Here is a 19,862-nt window from a genome sequence, read left to right on the forward strand (position 1 = left end):
AACTGTAGGGAGGTTGTGAATTCCCTATCATTTGAGGCTTTTAAGAACAGGTTAGACCTGTCAGAGATAATGTGGGTATACGTGGTCCTCCCTCAGCGCAAGGTCCCTTCCAGCTCTACATTTCTATGATTCTGTATCCTTACATTCTTGTTTTCCTGTCAGACATACATTCATAGATTCCGAGGCCAGAAGGGACCGCTGTGATCACAGAACTTTCCCAGACATTGCAATCACATTTGGTTATTATGGAAAACAAACCAGTAAAAAAAAAAAAAAAAGAAAAAATCATCTGTGCTAACCAGATGTCATTTCTTTCCAGGTTGGGAAGTGGATAACATGGGGCAAACTCATCCAGGTAGGAGGCAGTTCTGTTGGCTTCCAAGCTTTTATACATCTTCTCCCAGAGCTCATCTCTCTAAATTGCTCTGGGTTATGATGTGCCTCAGACTAAAAATTTAGACAGACACCCGTTATTTCTGTAGTTCGTAAATATTGGTAGTACAATAGCACTCATGAGGGGAAATAAAAATTTGATGTCTTTTAAAATTAGTTTAATCTAAATGCTAAAATGTCTTACTCAAAATCATATGGTTATTGCATAATACAGGGCAGAACTAAGGTTCTTTAGGTGCCTTAATTGTGCATTTACATACATTACCATGTTTGGATTTCCTTTACATTTTATCATAACTCTTATTGTCTTGGATTTATACCGCTTGATTTTGGGATACATTACAGGGATGTCGTGGGTATTTTATCCTAAATTACTGATCTTTACTCTCAATGTTAACTCCATCTTATTGTAGATTTTTAAATGTGTGTGTGTGTGTGTGTGTGTGTAAACTTTAGCATAAGTATGTTCGTCATTCAAACTAGAGGGTGAACCCATATTTGCAATTTCACCTTTCCCAAAGGCAAAACAAAACAGGCCACTTATTTAGGACCTGATCCAAATACCCTGGAAATCAGAAAGGAGACTTTCCTGGACATTGGATCAAACCCATATTGTAGAAGCTGTAAACAAAATGTCCTCACTATATTTCTGGTTTTGTAGGTGATTTTGACCTATTGGATAGCACAGGCCAAACTCCCTTAGGTAAGGAAAAGAAACAAGGATGTTTTATTTATTTTTACTCTGTTCTAAAGGAATAACCCAGCTTTCTCTCCTGCCAGCTGGAAGTTATTTTTCAGATGAATTCTAATTATAGTGCCACGCTTAGTTGTGTGTTACTTTTAGCAACATTATGAAGATCCATCAATTGAATGCTACAGTCTAAGAAGGATATAATTATAAATTATATTTACTACTGTAACAATAATTACTGAATGGTGTAGAAGAAACCCAACAGTGTGATTTAGTAGCTATTTCTGCAGAGACCTGGGAGCTGGTGTGCAACAATAACTTACTGAAATTCAGCAAATAATGGAATGCTCACAGAAGAATGCACTGGTTCAATAGGTGCATTCTGTTCCATGTATGGATGAATGACATGACTAAATGTCAGTGGCACTGACCTTATTTTTTCTGTGCTGCCTAACAAAATTGCTCTAAAAATGAAAAATACTGAGCGGCAGAAAATCCTCATGCAAAAGCTGAAATTGGAATCAATTCTGATTGAGGTTCAATCCAAATAGAAGAAACTGGAATGACTCAATAAATAGAAAACATTCTACAGTTCTGGCTTGCAGGGCATTCAGAAAAGAATTCAGTGCACCCACGTGCACTGGTCTAATTTTTCAGTGTAGTCACAAGAGCTACTACTGTGAAGCAGCCGTGTGCTGGTAGAGTGTTGTGGGTAATCGGAGATGTGAACAAGCATGTTAACCATCCTTCTTGGCTTCAGAATTCTCCTCTTAAACATTTCCATAACTGCAGTCTTTGGACTGAAGCTAAGGTTTAAGTTATGATGTTGTCAGGCCAGGAAATGTGTGGTAATGCTCCAGTCAGTAAAGGAAGATGTGTCCTGCGGTTTGGTTTGGCAATGGCATTTCCCTTGTGACCTATTTTACATGATGCTTGTGTCCATTCCAGATATAGGGGACATCAGCAGAAACTGCACAGAGGATGGCTGGTCTGAACCTTTCCCTCATTATTATGATGCCTGCGGGTTTGATGAAAATGAAACAGAGTCTGAAAATCAGGTAGGAACCCTTTAAAATGAGGAGCAAGTGAAGAACGGTGCACACATGTTAATTGTTTGGTTCAGGGCTGATCCATCCAACATTCTCTGTTATTCATATCCATAAATATGAGTTCTAAAGAGGCAGGGCTTTGCTTGTAGTCTAGCATTACGCTGCATATTTCCGTAATATTAATACATACCGCTTATGCAGCATGTGGCTCTTATAGACATTAGTTAATTAATCCTTACAGTTGACTACGGCATATAGTCTGCCCTAAAGTAAGCTGCTATGCCTTTAAACAACGTAGGAAGTAGTCATTGCAATCGCAAAAATCTAGTTTTTGCCCCACACATTATCAGTCACCTCAGTAAGGCATTAAGCCACAGACAGACCCAAACCTATGCTAACCCTGGTCATTATATATGGCACGGGAAAAGTACATGAAGACATCATGTATGAGCCCAGCCCTGTTCGTGTTTCTCATCCAAGCCGTCCCATTAAGAGCTGAGGTGAGTGGAATTACTCCCCTGAGTGAGGTGAGCAAGATCTGGCCCTACGTGACAGTACTGCTGGTGACCATGTCCTGTTTGTTTCTCAAGGATTACTACTACCTCTCTGTGAAGGCTCTGTACACAGTGGGATACAGCACTTCCCTTGTATCCCTCACCACAGCAATGGTTATCCTGTGTCGTTTCAGGTGAGTCACCAGGAATGAGTTGTCACTCATCTCTGTAGGGGGGATGAAAGATCAGGGTCCAGGGAACCAAAAAAAAAATCAAGTCCTTGACCTCAGGAGTTACAAAAATAAGATGCCAGCCGTCCTTTAAAAATCAGATCTTTCCAATGGGTGTTGTCATTGATTCTTGGTTTTGTTCATATTTCAGTGCACATGAGATTGGAATTTCCAAAGCACTCAGCATTGGCCTAACTCTGGTCTGTCTTAGGTACTTATCTGGCACCTGTTTCCATAGTATCTGAACACTTTATGATCTTTTAACATATTTATCCTCTCAATATCCCTGGGAAATAAGGCAGTGCTATCATACCCATTTTACAAATGGGAAAATGAGACAAAGAGAAACTTAATGACTTACCTTAGGTCAACATCGTTCCTCTCCCAAATCACTGATTAATGAAATCTTGAAGTCAATGGTAAAATGGCCTACCTCTGTTCCTAGTAAGATAAATGGGACTATTACCATCAACTTCAATGAGAGCAGTTAGGCTGAGCACTTTTGAAGGTGCTGCCCATGAAGTCTTCATGGAAAGTTCTGTAGGAACCAACTCTCACACCTGTGTACGCGCTGTCCAGGAAAATTAAGCGCAGACATTATCAAGGTTCTCATGAGTATCATCTCTTAAACCAGGAAAGCAAAATTCCCTGCTGTCTAAAAACCTAAACCTACAATGCAAAGATTAAAAACTGAATCCAAAATTTTGACTAAAATTCAATAAGAGATGCCAGCATTAGAGCAAATGCATTTAAAAATCTTCCATAGACCTAAAATATTTTTTGTCACACAATGCACAGTTAGCCAGTAGAATTCATTGTCACATGATATCATCAAGGCCACAAGGTCAGTAAGATATAAAAAAATGCTGAGGTCTCCCAGCCCCATGGAAAGGACAGAATACTGTTTCCTGAGTTGCTGGATTGGCTGGGATCACATATGCTCAAACTCCAGGTGTTCAGACATGAGACAACCAGTCTGGATGTTGTATTCTTAAGAGAGAAATCAATCATCCACCCTCATTTCCTCTCTCCTCTTTCTAGGAAGCTTCACTGCACTCGGAACTTTATTCACATGAACCTCTTTGTTTCATTTATTCTACGAGCAATATCAGTCTTCATCAAAGACGGGATTTTGTATGCAGAACAGGACAGCAACCATTGTTTTATATCTACTGTAAGTAGAACCAAGGCCGAAGTCCATTGTTTTTCTCTAAGGAGATAATGATTGTTAACTATCTGTATTAATGGTTGGGGATTGGTCCTGCTCTGAGCAGGGGGTTGGACTAGGTGACCTCCTCAGGTCTTTTCCTACCCTGATCTTCTGTGATTCTATTGCAGTTGTTCCTGGACGTGCCACCTGAGGTCTGTCCTTCATTGCCCTTGACTCATACAAATGCATAGTAACAGAGAATCCAAACCTGGATCACGATCAGCTTCCAGTGTAAACAGATGAGACTTATACAGCACCTAGCACAATAATGGCTTGGTCTATGACTGGGGCTCCTAGGCGCTACAAATAGTAGTACAAGTAATTTTAATAACAGTAAACAGTGAGCGAAAGAGATGTCCTATAAAAACAGAGTGATGACGGTTTGCAAACATCCTGTTACTTCCATGATGTGAGACCTTTTTGGTTGGTTTTGCTTATTAACGTTATTGTTATTCACACACCCATATTGTGAGTTTGGGTCCTGGGATAGGAGTGTGGTAAGGAGGGAAGGCAGAAAGTGAAGAGCTAAAAGGAAAGAGAAAGGGAAGAGAATGAGTTCAAGGCAGTCTGAAGGGAGGCAGGAATAAAAGAGAGAGGGAAGCCTGGATTAAGGCTGAAGTGAACTATGAGGGAGGGAGTTGGCGCAAACAGCCAGTCATCACAAGGGAGATGGCTATTAGCCAGGATGGGCAGGGACAGTGTCCCGAGCCTCTATTTGCCAGAAGCTGGGAATGAGTGACAGGGGATGGATCACTTGATGATTACCTGTTCTGTTCATTCCTTCCAGGGTACCTGGCACTGGCCACTGTCAGAAGACAGGATACTGGGCTGGATGGACCCTTGGTCTGACCCAGTAGGGCCGTTCTTATGTCCAGAAAGCATAGTCTGATGCCATCAGTAGAGTCGAGAATTCACTGCTGTAGCTCAAGCCTGGCTCCATCCAGGCAGTTTCTCCATTCCCCAAGCCTGCATGTCTAGAAGAGGATGGGGCGGAGGGGCACAAGAGACCAAGTGCCCCCAAATGAGGGATGGGGGTCTTTTTTTAACACATCTGGGTTTGGGGAAGAAAGAAGATTGTTCTAACAGAGATTTAAAAATATCCTAGATCTTCAAACCAGGGCCGTAATCAGGACACGGCGAGCGGGGCAGCAGCCCAGGGCTCAAAGCCACAGGGGTGGAAACAGTTTGGGATGGGGGAACGGTAGGGGATGCAAATATGCTTGCTTGCCCTGGGTGCTAAAATGCCTAGTTACAGCTCTGCTTCACACCTCATGGTCTCTAGAATACCCCAGTAAAGTTCACTTAGTGACGGTAGCTTGTTCACCTCAGTGCAGCAACATAGGTTCATGCCTGCAGTGCCCTGCTGTAGGGGTCACTGAATAGTAGCAGGTGAACAACTTGGTTGGTACCTTGACATTTGGATACTTGGCTAAACTTTCTGGCTCTACTGAGAGTACTGTGGGCTTTCTTGTGAGATTTCAAGTACTTCTGGCTTCCAGCTGGGCAAATGATCCTTGGCAAGCAGCCTCTTTTGCTGCACTCTAAGACTAAAAAGAGCATAGGTATGTAACAATAACATACATATATATTTTAAAAAATATATCTCAACTTTTTTGACCCTCAGGAAAAGTTCAGTTTGTTTGGCTCAATTTTATGGGTAACTTTTGATCTGGTTCTTACTTTATCCAAACCCACCATCATTCTGATGAACATCTAGAGGAGCTGCTAAACTGAGGTCTCTCTTGCCCATCCAGTTGTGATGTAAAGTCCCAGGATTCTTTTCCAAAGGAAAACACTGACACTCTACTTTCTTCGTCAGCCTTTTCTTTCTCACTTAAATAGATTCCAGTATGGCTATACTTTTAGCTGGCGGTGTAATTTCCAGCTCAGAGACATTAGATCAGATTGAATTTGACAAATGGTTTTGGTTGACATTTTTTTTAGAGCGATTAAACATTTTGTTTTGACCATTTCATTTTGAAACATTTTGTTTTGACTTGTTGACTCAAAGTGGCATTTCAAATTAATTTTGGGCAATTAAAAAAAAAAGGCAAAAAAAAGGAGGGGAAACCACCATAGATGTCCAATTAAAAATGAAATACTCGACCAAAAAATTAACAACATAGTTTTGAGGCCACCGAAAACATTTTGAGTTGACTGAAATTTTTGGGGAGCATTTTCGATTTGGTGAAAACTTTGTGAAAAAACAATTTGGGTTCCAATCAAACCAGAATTTTTTTTTTTAAATTTGGTTCAGCCTTCCCAAACTGAAAATCCATTAACTCAGCCCTACCTGAGTAGTTTCAAAGTTTCCATGAACCTCAAATCACAAGTGATGAGTCCCACAGATCCTACAGTCTGGTGGCCGGATCTTTGGCTGACATAAATGGGTGTAGCTCCATTGAAGTGAATGGCGCTATGCCAATTTACACTAGCTAAGGATGTGTCCAGGGGATGGAATGTAAATGGGAGGGAACCAGGTGTCTCCTCCTCCCCAAGCTCCAGGGATGAGCTTCCACTGTTCTGGGCTATTCTGTGATGCCATTTTGTGAGTGGGTGATGTTGCAGGTTCAATATCATCCTGTTGACATGCAACATTGCAAAGACAAGTCTGCCAAACGCAATGTCTGTGTAGGGTTCAGCAAACTCCACCAGAGCTTGATAGAGTGGATTTGTAGTTTTGTCTAAAACTTTTCCCCATTTGCTTCGTATGGTAAATCACTCAGCTTTCTTCAAACTTATCCTCAATTTTCATTTCCTGACACGGAGTGACAGCTTCCACCAAATTGCAGTGAAGTAAAATTCTGAAGTTTGCACAGTAGGGTGCATCCTTTATGAGCCTCTTAGCAATCTCAGGCCTTTCCACACTTTTACTTCTATTTAAAACCCTTCCTTAGATTTCTCTATACAAAACCAGATTCTTTTTCTTACCTGCACTTAAGGCAGGGAGGACTATAATCTAGCAATTAGCTGCCATTGTTGGCATACACCTTACTACTAGGAGAAGTTCTGAAGCTGCCTGAAAGCACTCATAAAATACCACCTAACTGCTAAAATTGGTTTTCTACCCTTTAGAGCTGCACTCTTAAAGTGAAAAGAAAAGGAGTACTTGTGGCACCTTAGAGACTAACCAATTTATTTGAGCATAAGCTTTCGTGAGCTACAGCTCACTTCATCGGATGCATACTGTGGAAAATACAGAAGATGTTTTTATACACACAAACCATGAAAAAATGGGTGTTTATCACTACAAAAGGTTTTCTCTCCCCCCACCCCACTCTCCTGCTGGTAATAGCTTATCCAAAGCGATCACTCTCCTTACAATGTGCACGATAACCAAGGTGGGCCACTTCCAGCACAAATCCAGGGTTTCACAAGAACGTCTGAGGAACGGGGGTGGGGGGGTTAGGAAAAAACAAGGGGAAATAGGTTACCTTGCATAATGACATAATGCAAGGTAACCTATTTCCCCCTTGTTTTTTCCTAACCGCCCCCCCCCCCCCGTTCCTCATACTTTCTTGTTAAACCCTGGATTTGTACTGAAAGTGGCCCACCTTGGTTATCGTGCACATTGTAAGGAGAGTGATCGCTTTGGATAAGCTATTACCAACAGGAGAGTGGGTTTGGGGGGGGGGGCGGGGGGGAGAAAACCTGGATTTGTGCTGGAAATGGCCCACGTCAATTATCATACACATTGTAAGGAGAGTGATCACTTTAGATAAGCTGTTGCCAACAGGAGAGTGGGTTTGTTGGCGGGGGGGGGGGGGGGGGAACCTGGATTTGTGCTGGAAATGGTCCACCTTGATTAACATACACATTGTAAGGAGAGTGATCACTTTAGATAAGCTATTACAAGCAGGAGAGTGGGGTGGGGGGAGAGAAAACCTTTTATAGTGATAAACACCCATTTTTTCATGGTTTGTGTGTATAAAAACATCTTCTGTATTTTCCACAGTATGCATCCGATGAAGTGAGCTGTAGCTCACAAAAGCTTATGCTCAAATAAATTGGTTAGTCTCTAAGGTGCCACAAGTACTCCTTTTCTTTTTGCGAATACAGACTAACACGGCTGTTACTCTGAACTCTTAAAGTGGCTTGTAACAGTTTTCATAAACTCTTTAGATGTACATATTATAAAATAAAAGGCCAGCTTGTTTTTACTTGTTGTTTAGAGGATTTCGGGATCTGTGTCTAGTTCTCATATCCCCATCAAACATGGGTGAAACAGCAAAGTAACTTTATTTGTGCTTGCTTTTTTGTAGGTGGAATGCAAAGCAGTGATGGTCTTTTTCCACTATTGTGTCATGTCCAACTATTTTTGGCTGTTCATTGAGGGATTGTACCTTTTCACCTTGCTCGTGGAGACCTTTTTCCCAGAGAGGAGATATTTTTATTGGTACACCATCATCGGCTGGGGTAGGTGGCATTTCTTACATGGGCTTTGTTTATTTTTAACCCTGCTGCATGCAAAAGACTTCACTCCCCCTAATTTTATCTTGAAATGAGGAGTTGAATGAGAACAAGCGAATGAGTGTAATCAAAGCAGAAGCCACCTGGTATTTTCAGTCACCAGCTCCAGGCACTTGCATTTCTATGCTCTCCATGTGTTTGCGTATACAAGTGTGTGTGGCATGTAATCTAAAAGGAGGACTTCCTTACCTCCCACCCCAAAGCCCCGGCATCACAACCATCTTCCTTGCCCAATTTGAGATGAATGAGACCTCCTTTTGGGACTCCTCAGCAGTGCTCATAAGCCAGTCATATGGTTGGCTGTAGAACCATGGAGATCCAAGCATCTTTCTTTCTGAAGAAAATCAACATGCCTCTTGTAGCACTCCAAGAAGTGTTTTAATAGTCAAAAAAGAAGCAAACCAGACAACCCCCACTTCTCCATTATATGTAGATTAAGTGATGTAAGTTTTTTTTTCTCCTCCCACTGGTATTACAGATATCAGTATTGCCATTATAAACCAAACTGCTTCTTGTCTCCCAGTCTAGCCAGACCTGCATTAAAATAAGGACGATATTGCATCACTTGCGAGCATATGGTTTCCTTTAGAGGATTTCTTTTTGCAAGAAGAGTTCTTAATGTTCTTAAAAGGAAGTTTTCTGCTTATACCAATCAGAAAAATAGCCGCTCTGGCTCATTCCTTGAGGCTAGTCATGTCTGAAAGCTGATGACTGAGTGGAAAGCATCTCTAAGTAAGACTCGCTTCATAATCCAGAAATGGATAGGTAAATAAGAGCTGGTTATCTTGGAAAGAAACAAACCGTGCTTTAGAGAATCCTGTGATGATATGTAATGTGCTTATTTTGGATGTGAAACTTCTGGGGCCAAATTCATGTTAATCAGACAGTATGTAATTGAAATTTTGGCTATGAATCCAAGATGCCAGACACAGGAGAAACCATTGATTGCAGCTGCTTGTCTCAGGTTTAATCTCATGGTCTCAAGGTTAGGCCCAATGTTTTATGTTTTGTAAAACAAGTTCCCTTCAAAACTGATCATGGATAGAAATAACTTCTTGGAGTAATTTAAAAAAACAGCAAAAGAAATCTGAAAACGTTTACAGCTCTGGTTCTTCTGATTTGTATTATTTTAGCACTTACGAGCCCCAATAGGATTCAGGGCTCCATTGTGCTAGGCTCCATATATACGCATAGGAGACAGCTCCTGCTATGAAGATCATGCACTCTAAACAGAAAAAGAGTGGGAGGGGAAACAGAGACACAGAAAGATGAAGTGAGAAAGCCAGGTATAGAACTCTTTCTTTTCAGGCCTAAACCAGCACCCTAGCCACTCAACCACACTGCTTCTCAGCTAAGCTGCTATCTAATCTAAAAGAGCAGGGCTCTGTGCCCAGGCAGAGCCCACTGAGTTTAATGACACTCCATGCAGGCGTAAAGCTCTATCCCCATAGATCTGCTTGCAGGATCTTCTAGGCTTATGTCTGTTAGCGCATCTGAATATAGTGTTCAATATGAGAACAATATAAGACAGCATACAGACACACTGACAAAGGGATTGTCCGTCTATATAATTAAAGAACTACCTAGATGTGTAACCAGACCATAGTGCAACCCTGTCTCAGGTGAATATTTGATTTCAGGATCATAAGTTCCCCAGAGCAAAAAATGTCCAACGCTTCAAGGTGCATGGAGCTGCATGCATAGGAGCTGAAGGGGGGTCAGCGCTCTGCAGGGCTGAGGTCTTCACCTGTGTTTTGGAGGTCCCCAAGTGCGTTGTCAGCACTCAGCATAAAATTAATGACAGTTACAAATGTGGATACTTTTCTGAATTATTCAGTCCTCTTAGCCCTGCAAAATAGGACTGATAATTTCAGGAAAGATCCTATCTTCTCATGAGATTTCTTGCTCCTGGTAAGGGAAGAAATTCTCTCTGCAAGAATGGGCCTTTCAGCAGCATTTTGATGCTGCTTTTATTCTGATCTTGCCGTATCAACCATATCAACACACGCACAAACACCATACGCATAGAAATAAACAGCAGTGCATTCATCATTTCAACGAAAATCCATGTGTCATGGAGCTGGCTCAAGAGATGTAGGTCAGGCTTGACAAAGCCCTGGCTGGGATGATTTAGTTGCGGATTAGGTCCTGCTTTGAGCAGGGGGTTTGGACTAGATGACCTCCTGAGGTCCTTTCCAACCCTGATATTCGATGATTCTATGACTCTGTGTATCCACAAGTACTTGGCTACGGCGGAATCACAGAGCTCCTCCGGCCAGAGCCGGGGCAGGGAGCAAGCTCCTCCGGTCCTGACGCTTGAAGAGGTTGCGCGCTCTCTCACCTCTGAGGTCCCGTGGCTGGAAGAGCCATTAGCTCCCGCTGCGGCCCCAGGACCTGCACCCCTGCTTGCCCCCCATCTCCTCCCCGTGCATATCCCTATATGGAAGCGTCGTTTGGATTACATTTGCAATAGCTACATCGGGCCCAATTCTGATCTCACACCCACTTTTCATTGTTGTAGCTCCACTGACTTTTTTGCAGTAACTTCTGATTTACACCATTGTAAGCAAGAGACGCAGCAGACCCGTTTGATCTGATCACACTTACAGTTTCATCAGATCTTCATTTTTAATGTAGTGTTTTGGTTTGAAATTTTATAAACATCCATTATGCACCCAAAGATCCTTGGTCTTTCATAAGCATGAGAATATTAAAATTGGATTCAACTTAACATGCTTTATTTCCTCTCCCCAGAATGTTTATTTTTGTTGCTGTTCAATCTCTCTCTATTTTAACTTTTCAGAATATCCGGCTATGTTCTTCTTTGACAGAGCTCTGCTTTGCTCAGCCAAATAGGTTTAGAAAGTGGTATTCTCAATTTTAGTAGCTTCAGGACAGGCCCTGAGAAGATTAATTCTACTTATTAACCAATGTGACACCAACTCAGCTTTGCAAAATGTATGAAGCTTACTTGCGGCTGCCAGTCTCACCTCCTGCTACACCCTAGGGTTGTCTACGTCCTTGTGGTTTCTGTCAGTCCCTCTCCTTAATCTTCCCACCAGGGGTTGAATCTTTCATTTGCCCCATTTCAAAAATACAATGCATGCCATTAAAACTCCACATTTGCCTCTGTGCAGCGGTTGCATCCCTCAGCATCTCTAAGTAGAGGAAGATGCCGGGCTTATTTCCAGTGTTTTGTGTGGTGATTGAACAATATCAACAGCACAACAATCTAATCCTGCACCATTCTACGACATTGGCCTAAAACACTATAGACCCCTCCCTGTCGTCATTTATACTCATGAAACCTCACTGAAGTCAACTCACCCTTTTTGGATTCTGACTCGAAGTCCTTACTCGAATGCCAAATCCTTACAGAGTAAGGGCTGCTAGATTCATTTCAAGAACAATCCTGTTGTAAGCTGTAGGGCTTGGGGTCATTCCTAGCAGCTTTTTTTCCCCTATAAGCCATTGAAACATAAAACCTCCGTGGAGAAAGATTGTGCATCAGATGGAAGTGATGTGCGATGTGCAAATAAGGATAATAAATAACAATAAACAAATAATGATTTCTCTCTCTTGTCTTTTGTAGGCACCCCGACAATTTGTGTCACTGTCTGGGCTGTACTGAGACTTCACTTTGATGATACCGGGTAGGTACCATTGGGTGAGAAACCCTCCAGCCACCTCATTTTCAAGTGAAGTACAGAAGGGAAGAGGTGTGGTGGTTAGAGTAGGGGAATGTGGGCCAGGAGACCTGGCTTCCGTTCCCAACTCTGCCACTAACTCATTGTATAACTTTGGGCAATTTGCTTAGGCTAAACCAGTGGTTCTCAACTTGCGACCCAATCAGCACAGAGCTGTGGCCCATGTGACATTCTCAGGGCCATACTGGTTGTCTTGGATGTGGCCCACATAACACATTGTGGGCTACATGTGCGGCCCACAGTGGTAAACAGGTTGAGAACCATTGGGCTAAACCACTGAGTAAATAAGTTGGACTCCTAAATATCTATTTAAGCACAGAAGTAGACATGATACAGTATTCTGAGTTGCTGCCCTTTGAAACCAGTGGGGATTTCAGGTACTCAGCATCTCTGAATATTAGATCCCAACTTCACCAAAGATTAGAGATGTTTGTATCTGAGGTTCTGGCTCAGGTCCGTCTCTCTCAAATTCCCTTCCTAGTGATTCAGTGACTGACTACACATAAAAACCTCTCTCCATGGAGGATTTGGGTTTTTTTTTTAATCCAGTGTTCTATTTTGATGATAAAACAAATTAAATCACCTATTTCCATGCAAAACAAGCCAGAAATCCCTGTTGTGTCATTATGATGATTATAGCACTGGTCCTAAATGCATTAATTGCTTTTAGAAATCCAGATGGCCCCTGTTTTGGGGGAGTAAATATCTCATGGGAGGAAAAACCTTTGCTGCTTTCTTTCTTAGAAGTTAATTAACATGCAGCACATGTAGATGGAGTCGAGCTGAGTCTTTCAGTGGCTATTTTATTTTATTTTTTTGAAAGATCAGCTATGTTTGTTCAAGGGTGGGGAGGAAAAGCCAGTGTGAGTCTGAAAACATTTCAGAAATTATGGGGCGGGGAATCCACCAAGAGAAAGGGTAAGGGCTGAAATGTAAAGACACTGACTTCAACTCCTGATGCAGCCCAGTGTAAGTGAGAAGGGAACTGGGTCTCTAGATGGTGCTGTCTGTCAATCCAGAGTAATACCACTGAAGGGAATGGAGTTACACCAGAGCTCAGAATTTGGCATCTTAAAATGGAAAAGGGCCTTCCCCCGCAACAGAAGAAGTCATGTGGTTCTGGTCTCCACAGCAGCAAGCCACTCGTACCTGTAACAGAGTCTGCCTGGGGAGTGCAGTCTTTAAGTCAATACTTACATGCCCAGCTCTTTTCTCATTGTTTTTCATATTCTAATGTGCTCTTATGTCACTGACTCATAAGAAAGGGAAAAGTGGCTGTTGCTTCCACCCCTTCCATTCTGTGGGAGGCGCACGGGTTGGGCTAAAGTGGTCTTGGGAAATGCACATTTTGCCCTTGTAACTGCTTATGTTAGAAACCAGCCCGTGGGCAGTCAGGTTCAGTGGAAGGTGCAAGAGTCATGGCTAGTGGTCGAAGCAGGAACTGGGAAGCAAATCCAGTCCCAGGGCCAAGGCTGGAGTCAAGAACCAGTAGCCATTCCAGGAGTCAGTGCCGGAGCTAAGAGCCAGGCCAAGGGTCAGAGCCAGGATTGGAAGCCAGTAGCCACGCCAAGGGTCAGAACTGGAGTCAAGAACCAGAGTCAGGGTGAGGAAGCTGTAGCCAGGAGCAATCTGAGGTAATTAGGACTGAGCAGGAACAAGGCTGGGGAACAAGGCAGTAACAGGAGCAATGCTGGAATACGGCAAGGAGCAGCAGGCACAGGGAGGGTCGCAGCTGTGGACATGAATGCACTGAGCCACTAGAGAGCTGATGCTCTGCTAACAGCCAGCCAGTGGCTCTTCTTGACCAGTTAGGTGGGGCAGTCAGTCAGGTAGCCTGCTGCAAGCCAGCTGCACTTGTTGGGGTGCTGGGAAACAGACTCTGTTCCAGGCCCTGATCCCTGACAGCTTATTCCTTTATGGACAAATTCTTAGCCACAAAATGATGCATATTAACACTGAAAAACTACTATTAATGATGTCCATATGCTAACCAGACATGGTCCCCCGCACAAACCCTCCAGAGCAGGGCTAATCTATGCAGGGTCCTGACAAATTCAGTTTTACAGATCCTGGCTGAAATTTTCACAAGTGCCTGCGTAGCTTAAGAGCACAAGAATCATTGACTTTCAGTGGGACTCTTGCTCTGAAGTCACTTAGGCTCTTTTGAAAATTCCATTCACTGTGTGTGTAAGGGATAAAAATACAGGCCATTGTCTGTGCCTGACCCATTAGACCCTGCCCTAGAATTTCACCCCACATATATATACTTTTCCTGTCTTAGACAACCTATGGAGTGGTTCATTTGTGGGTATGAGTCAGGACTGATGGGGAAATTTCAGATCTGTGCACCACATACATATGGAAGATGGAATCTGGCTCACAAACATTTCCTCTACTCCCACACATGTACACACAACAAAGGGACCTTAGTTTTTAATGTATGGGTTTCTACTCCACCCCCCACGCCCACCCCCAGCATTTTGCAGGCAGGCATTTGACATATGTAAAAGGTAAAGATAAACTTTCACAATATTAACATTTTGTTCTTCTGAGTTCTTTTCACTGTGGGTTAGAATCCGACAATACATCACTAGAACCAGGATTTACAGTTGTTATTCCCGTGGGGAGGAAAGCTCACAACTTCAAGTGCAAAGCATTTTAGGATGCCTGATGGTGCTAGGAAAAATAAATCCCAGTCAGTAACCATGGTTGATTTGTTTTAAAATTGGGAACACTGATCAAAAGCTGTGCAGGGGGGAAAAGGTCAGATGCATGTACAAGAAAAAAAAGTTTGCACTATTTTCCCAATTCTAGAAACACATCCAAGGCCTGAAAACCCAAACATTCTGTTGACCAATTTAGCCCTCAAATGAGTGTTTGTATGTAGTGCTCATGCAGCTCCATAGGTGTCAATTGTGCATATGAAGGCAGAATGCGGATCCAATGGGCAGAAATGCCATTTGCTTTAATGATAGATTGCTGCAGAGGACATTACAACAGTTAAAATAAGAACTGACCTAAACCTTTGCCCAAAACTCAATCTGAACCTTCTAAAATATCACTTTGCTCTTCTGCACGGTAAACCTCAAAACACCCCCTTGAGCTAGTTCAGTGCTCGAATACCCATTTTGCAGACGTGGACTGATGCATACAGACACTTGGGGCCAGATTTTCAAAGGTGCCTAAGGACGCATATCAGTGGCTAGCAGGATTTTTGGCAGTGCCTAAACAGGTGAGGCACCTAACTGTGATTGATTTAAATGGGAGTTAGGTTAAATCTCAAGAGACACCTCTTTGCATATTAAGGTGTCTAAATACCTTTGAACATCTGGCTCAGGTGATGTGGCTAAGGCTGCATAGGGAAGTCAGTGTCAGAGACAGGACTGGGAACTCTTATTTCTTGAGTCAAAGCCTTGTGCTTTTGTTGCAAGACCTTCCTTTCCCTCTTGTGACAAAGTTCCAATAGAAGAAAATATCAATGTACTGGCGTGCCCTGTGGTCTCTTTATTTCTCTCTCTCTCTCTCTCTCTCTCTCTCTCTCTCTCTCTTTCTTCCCCTGAATCCCCCTTTATTTTTTAATTATTTTAGCTGCTGGGACATGAATGATAACACTGCCCTGTGGTGGGTGATCAAGGGTCCCGTGGTTGGATCAATAATGGTAAGTAACATATGTACAAGATATCTCTTCATGGCTATCAATATGAGCTAAAACTGAATTAAAGCCAATGACTACAGGTTGTCACATAGCAGAGGGTGAGGCTGGCTAGAAGTTGCTCTGCCCTAAGCAAATTGGAAAATACCTGCTATTATGTAACATGCATGTACCCAAGTATTACTGCTCCCAGGGTTCACAGATACCTTTAGCATGAAGGACCTTTCTGGCTCTGGGTAGTAAATCATGCACATCTCTTATTGAAGTGATTAATCACTGGAATAAACTACCAAGGGAAGTGGTGGATTCTCTGTCTTCTAGATGCCTTTCTGGAAGATGTGCTTTAGTCAAACACAAGTTATTGGGCTCAATACAGGAATAACGGGAGGAAATTATCTGGCCTGTGTAACACAGGAGGTCAGACCAGATGATCGTAGTTCTCCCTTCTGTCACTAAGCTCTATAAAGCCAATGCAAGTCATATCTGGAGCATCAGGATGGCCCTGTCCTAGGCAGTGTATACTTGCTGTCATAGGCCCACCAGGCTTGCTTTGCCCCTATCAGTTGTACAATCAGTTGCCCACATGCAAAATGGGAAATGACTGCCTAGGAAGGTGCACTGCAGAAAGGGATCTGGGGATCATAGAGGACCACAAGCTAAATATGAGTCAACAGTGTAACACTGTTGCAAAAAAAAAAAGAACATCATTCTGGGATGTATTAGCAGGAGTGTTGTAAGCAAGACACGAGAAGTAATTCTTCCGCTCTACTCCGCACTGATTAGGCCTCATCTGGAGTATTGTGTCTAGTTCTGGGCACCACATTTCAGGAAAGATGTAGACAAACTGAAGAAAGTCCAGAGAAGAGCAACAAAAATGATTAACGGTCTAGAAAAAATGATCTGTGAGGGAAGATTGAAAAAACTGGGTTTGTTTAGTCTGGAAAAGAGAAGACTGAGAAGGGACATGATGACAGTTTTCATAGAATCATAGAATATCAGGGTTGGAAGGGACCTCAGGAGGTCATCTAGTCCAACCCCCTGCTCAAAGCAGGACCAGTCTCCAATCAAATCATCCCAGCCAAGGCTTTGTCAAGCCTGACCTTAAAAACTTCCAAGGAAGGAGATTCTACCACCTCCCTAGGTAACGCATTCCAGTGTTTCACCACCCTCTTGGTGAAAAAGTTTTTCCTAATATCCAACCTAAACCTCCCCCACTGCAACTTGAAAAGTACATAATAGGTTGTTACAAGGAGGAGGGAGAAGAATTGTTTTTCTTAACCTCTGAGAAGAGGACAAGAAGCAGTGGGCTTAAATTGCAGCAAGGAAGGTTTAGGTTGGACGTTAGGAAAAAATTCCTAAGTGTCAGGGTGGTTAAGCACTGGAATAAATTGCCTAGGGAAGTTGTGGAATCTCCATCACTGGGGATTTTTAAGAGCAGGTTAGACAAACACCTGTCAGGGATGGTTTAGATAATACTTAGTCCTGCCATGAGTGCAGGGGACTGGACTAGATGACCTCTCGGGGTCCCTTCCAGTCCTATGATTCTATAGTAGAGCCATACTTGTTATAAGACTAAGTTATGTGGGCACAGATGCAGAGACTAAGATGGATTCAGAAAATAATAATGCAACATTTGCAGGTAGAGGAGCGTAAAATGAAATCATAAGGGTCCTGCAATTCCCGGTGACAGATCACCAAGGGGGATTCACCCTAGAGGATACGTAGGTGATGGTACTTCCACCCCCCCTCCCTTGGGGGTTTCAGTGAAGGGAAAGTTAAAAATTATGTCGGGGGCTCTGATGCTGGATGCTGCTGAGGGGATGCCCTGAGTAGAGCTGTTTGCAATTTTTGACTATTTTTTTTAATCAAAAATGCAGCAGCATTAAAATCAAAATGTTTTTTTGAAAACCTATCCGTATGGATGAAACGTTTGATTTTTGTCTGGAAAAAGGAATTTCAGAGCCCGGTGACTGTGTTAGCTTTTGTTTCTGGGGGGGGTTTTAAATTGAAATTTTTAACAGAAACAAAATGGGATTTTTTTTTACCACTTCTAGTGTTCGGTCAGGGCATTCCCCAGCTGCAGTAGCCAAGGCCCCTCACCTGCTCCCTTTTGTGGACATTATTCCACCACAGCCCCTTCCCGCCCCCCCACCTTCCTTCTCCCCGCCTGCATGGATCTGTGAGCTAAATCGAGCCTCAGGGCTGCAACGAGCAATATGGCAAAGCCACCTGCCTTACCCTCGCTCAGTAAGAGAACAGATCAGCTCTTCCTTCACATGTAGCCTGATTCTGAGAGGTGCTGAGTGCATGAAGTCAATGGGAGTTGAAAGTGCTCAGTACCCCTTAGGCCTGAGATCAGGCCAGCCAAGTACAGGCATTCAAGGATCTGTTTCCCTTGCAGTTTTTGATAATGACAAATGCTGAAAACTGTTTACTTAAGCCTCTCATTAACTGTTGCTGGCAAAGGCATGCTCAGGCACGCAAGGGAGTCTGCGCCCACAAAATCTGGGCTTGGGGCAATAGACAAAGTGGGAATGCTGCCTCCATGGCATATTGCCCCACTATTAATCATGACCCTGCAAAGTCCCCTCTCCACAGAGGTTCTACAGAGTTCCAGCTCTGCAGGTTTGGGAGGAGTGAGGCAACGGGGCCAGCGGGTCAGACTCTCCCTGTCATATTAGGAGAAATACGGCATAGCTAATAGCATTCTCCCCATAAGCCAGGATTGCTTTTCACTTCTCTTTTTCTTCTCTTCCCAGATAAACTTTGTTCTTTTCATTGGCATAATCGTTATCCTTGTGCAGAAACTCCAGTCGCCTGATATTGGGGGCAACGAATCCAGCATTTACTTGTAAGTACAATAGCTGTCAAATAAGCACTAATTAATTCAGATCTCTAATATACACATAGGAAAAACACCCTCAATAGAACTCAATTGACTTTTTTGTCTGTGTCATAGAGTCTATTAATGATTTTTTTTAATCCAGCGGCCACTAAAATACTTTTTTTAGTGCCACCTTTTATCTCTCTTTAAAGCTCTTAGAAAATAATTGTAAACGCTGTATATGTTTAAAAAAACGATTATGCACAGATCAGTTATTTGGAAATTAACATACTGTCCAGGCTTTGAGGATTGTTATATCTATGGGACAGTTTGCTGGGCTTCATATGTTCCAAGGACCTGATCCAGAGTCCACTGAATTCAATGAGAGTCATTCTGTTAACTTCAGTGGACTTTATCAGAGATTCTAAGTTACGAAGTCCTTGTGATATTACATATATTCCCCTTTTTGGATGGTAATTTTGAATCCATTCAACATAAACTAAACAATCGTTATTGCTCTTTAAACTGCTTCAAAGCTCACAACTAATCTTAAATGTTTCCATGTGAGTTTTTAAATCGGAGCTTGTTTTCATTTTGCCCTTTTATTTTTTTTTTCCAAAACATATGTCCTGTCCATTAGCTCCTACTTCTTCCTCCTCCTAGAGAGTCGTTGTCAGCACTGATTTGGCTGTAAATCCCCATCTCCGGTTTGTGTCTCCCATTAGAATTATTTTTGTTTTTCTTTTAAATACTTAAGGAATGTTGAAAGGGAAAAAAAATAGCTACAAAATGCCTGGTGCTTCCCTTGGTTTCCTGCCGAAGGACTAAGCAGGTTTCCCTTGCACCTTTCCAAAGTCCACGCATTTTGTGCAAGCTAAAACCCTGATTATTAGTCTTTGCTTAGCACTGAAAAATCCAATTTAACAGGTTACAGGAGGAGATTTCTTAACATTTAGGATTATGTTTAAAATTTCGATCTAATGCCTCCACTGTACCTTACAGCCCAGTCCAAAAGTCCTTACTTACGCAAAAATCCCATTGAGGTCTGTGGTGTAGTAAGCAGTTCATTTCGTCACTGTTAAGTCCTGGACGGAGCGTAGAGAGATCCTGTGTAGTGACCACGTTTAACCTAATTTAGAAGA

General features: G+C 42.6%; 1 protein-coding gene across 9 annotated transcripts in view; it reads left to right on the forward strand.

Moving 5' to 3' along the window:
* Positions 1–19,862, forward strand: part of ADCYAP1R1 (ADCYAP receptor type I) — a 170,086-nt gene that overhangs the window by 116,042 nt on the left and 34,182 nt on the right. For 8 of the 9 annotated variants that reach the window (XM_074946390.1, XM_074946391.1, XM_074946392.1 and 5 more), the window contains exons 5-13: positions 320–355; positions 1,055–1,096; positions 2,033–2,142; positions 2,724–2,821; positions 3,899–4,031; positions 8,330–8,483; positions 12,130–12,190; positions 15,833–15,902; positions 18,656–18,747. In XM_074946390.1, coding sequence (XP_074802491.1) covers positions 320–355; positions 1,055–1,096; positions 2,033–2,142; positions 2,724–2,821; positions 3,899–4,031; positions 8,330–8,483; positions 12,130–12,190; positions 15,833–15,902; positions 18,656–18,747 — 796 coding nt within the window. The remainder of the gene's footprint in view (positions 1–319; positions 356–1,054; positions 1,097–2,032; positions 2,143–2,723; positions 2,822–3,898; positions 4,032–8,329; positions 8,484–12,129; positions 12,191–15,832; positions 15,903–18,655; positions 18,748–19,862) is intronic. The other variant, XM_074946393.1, reaches the window with a different exon arrangement.

Source organism: Natator depressus, chromosome 2 (genome assembly GCF_965152275.1).
Source record: "Natator depressus isolate rNatDep1 chromosome 2, rNatDep2.hap1, whole genome shotgun sequence".
Lineage (NCBI taxonomy): Eukaryota > Metazoa > Chordata > Testudines > Cheloniidae > Natator > Natator depressus.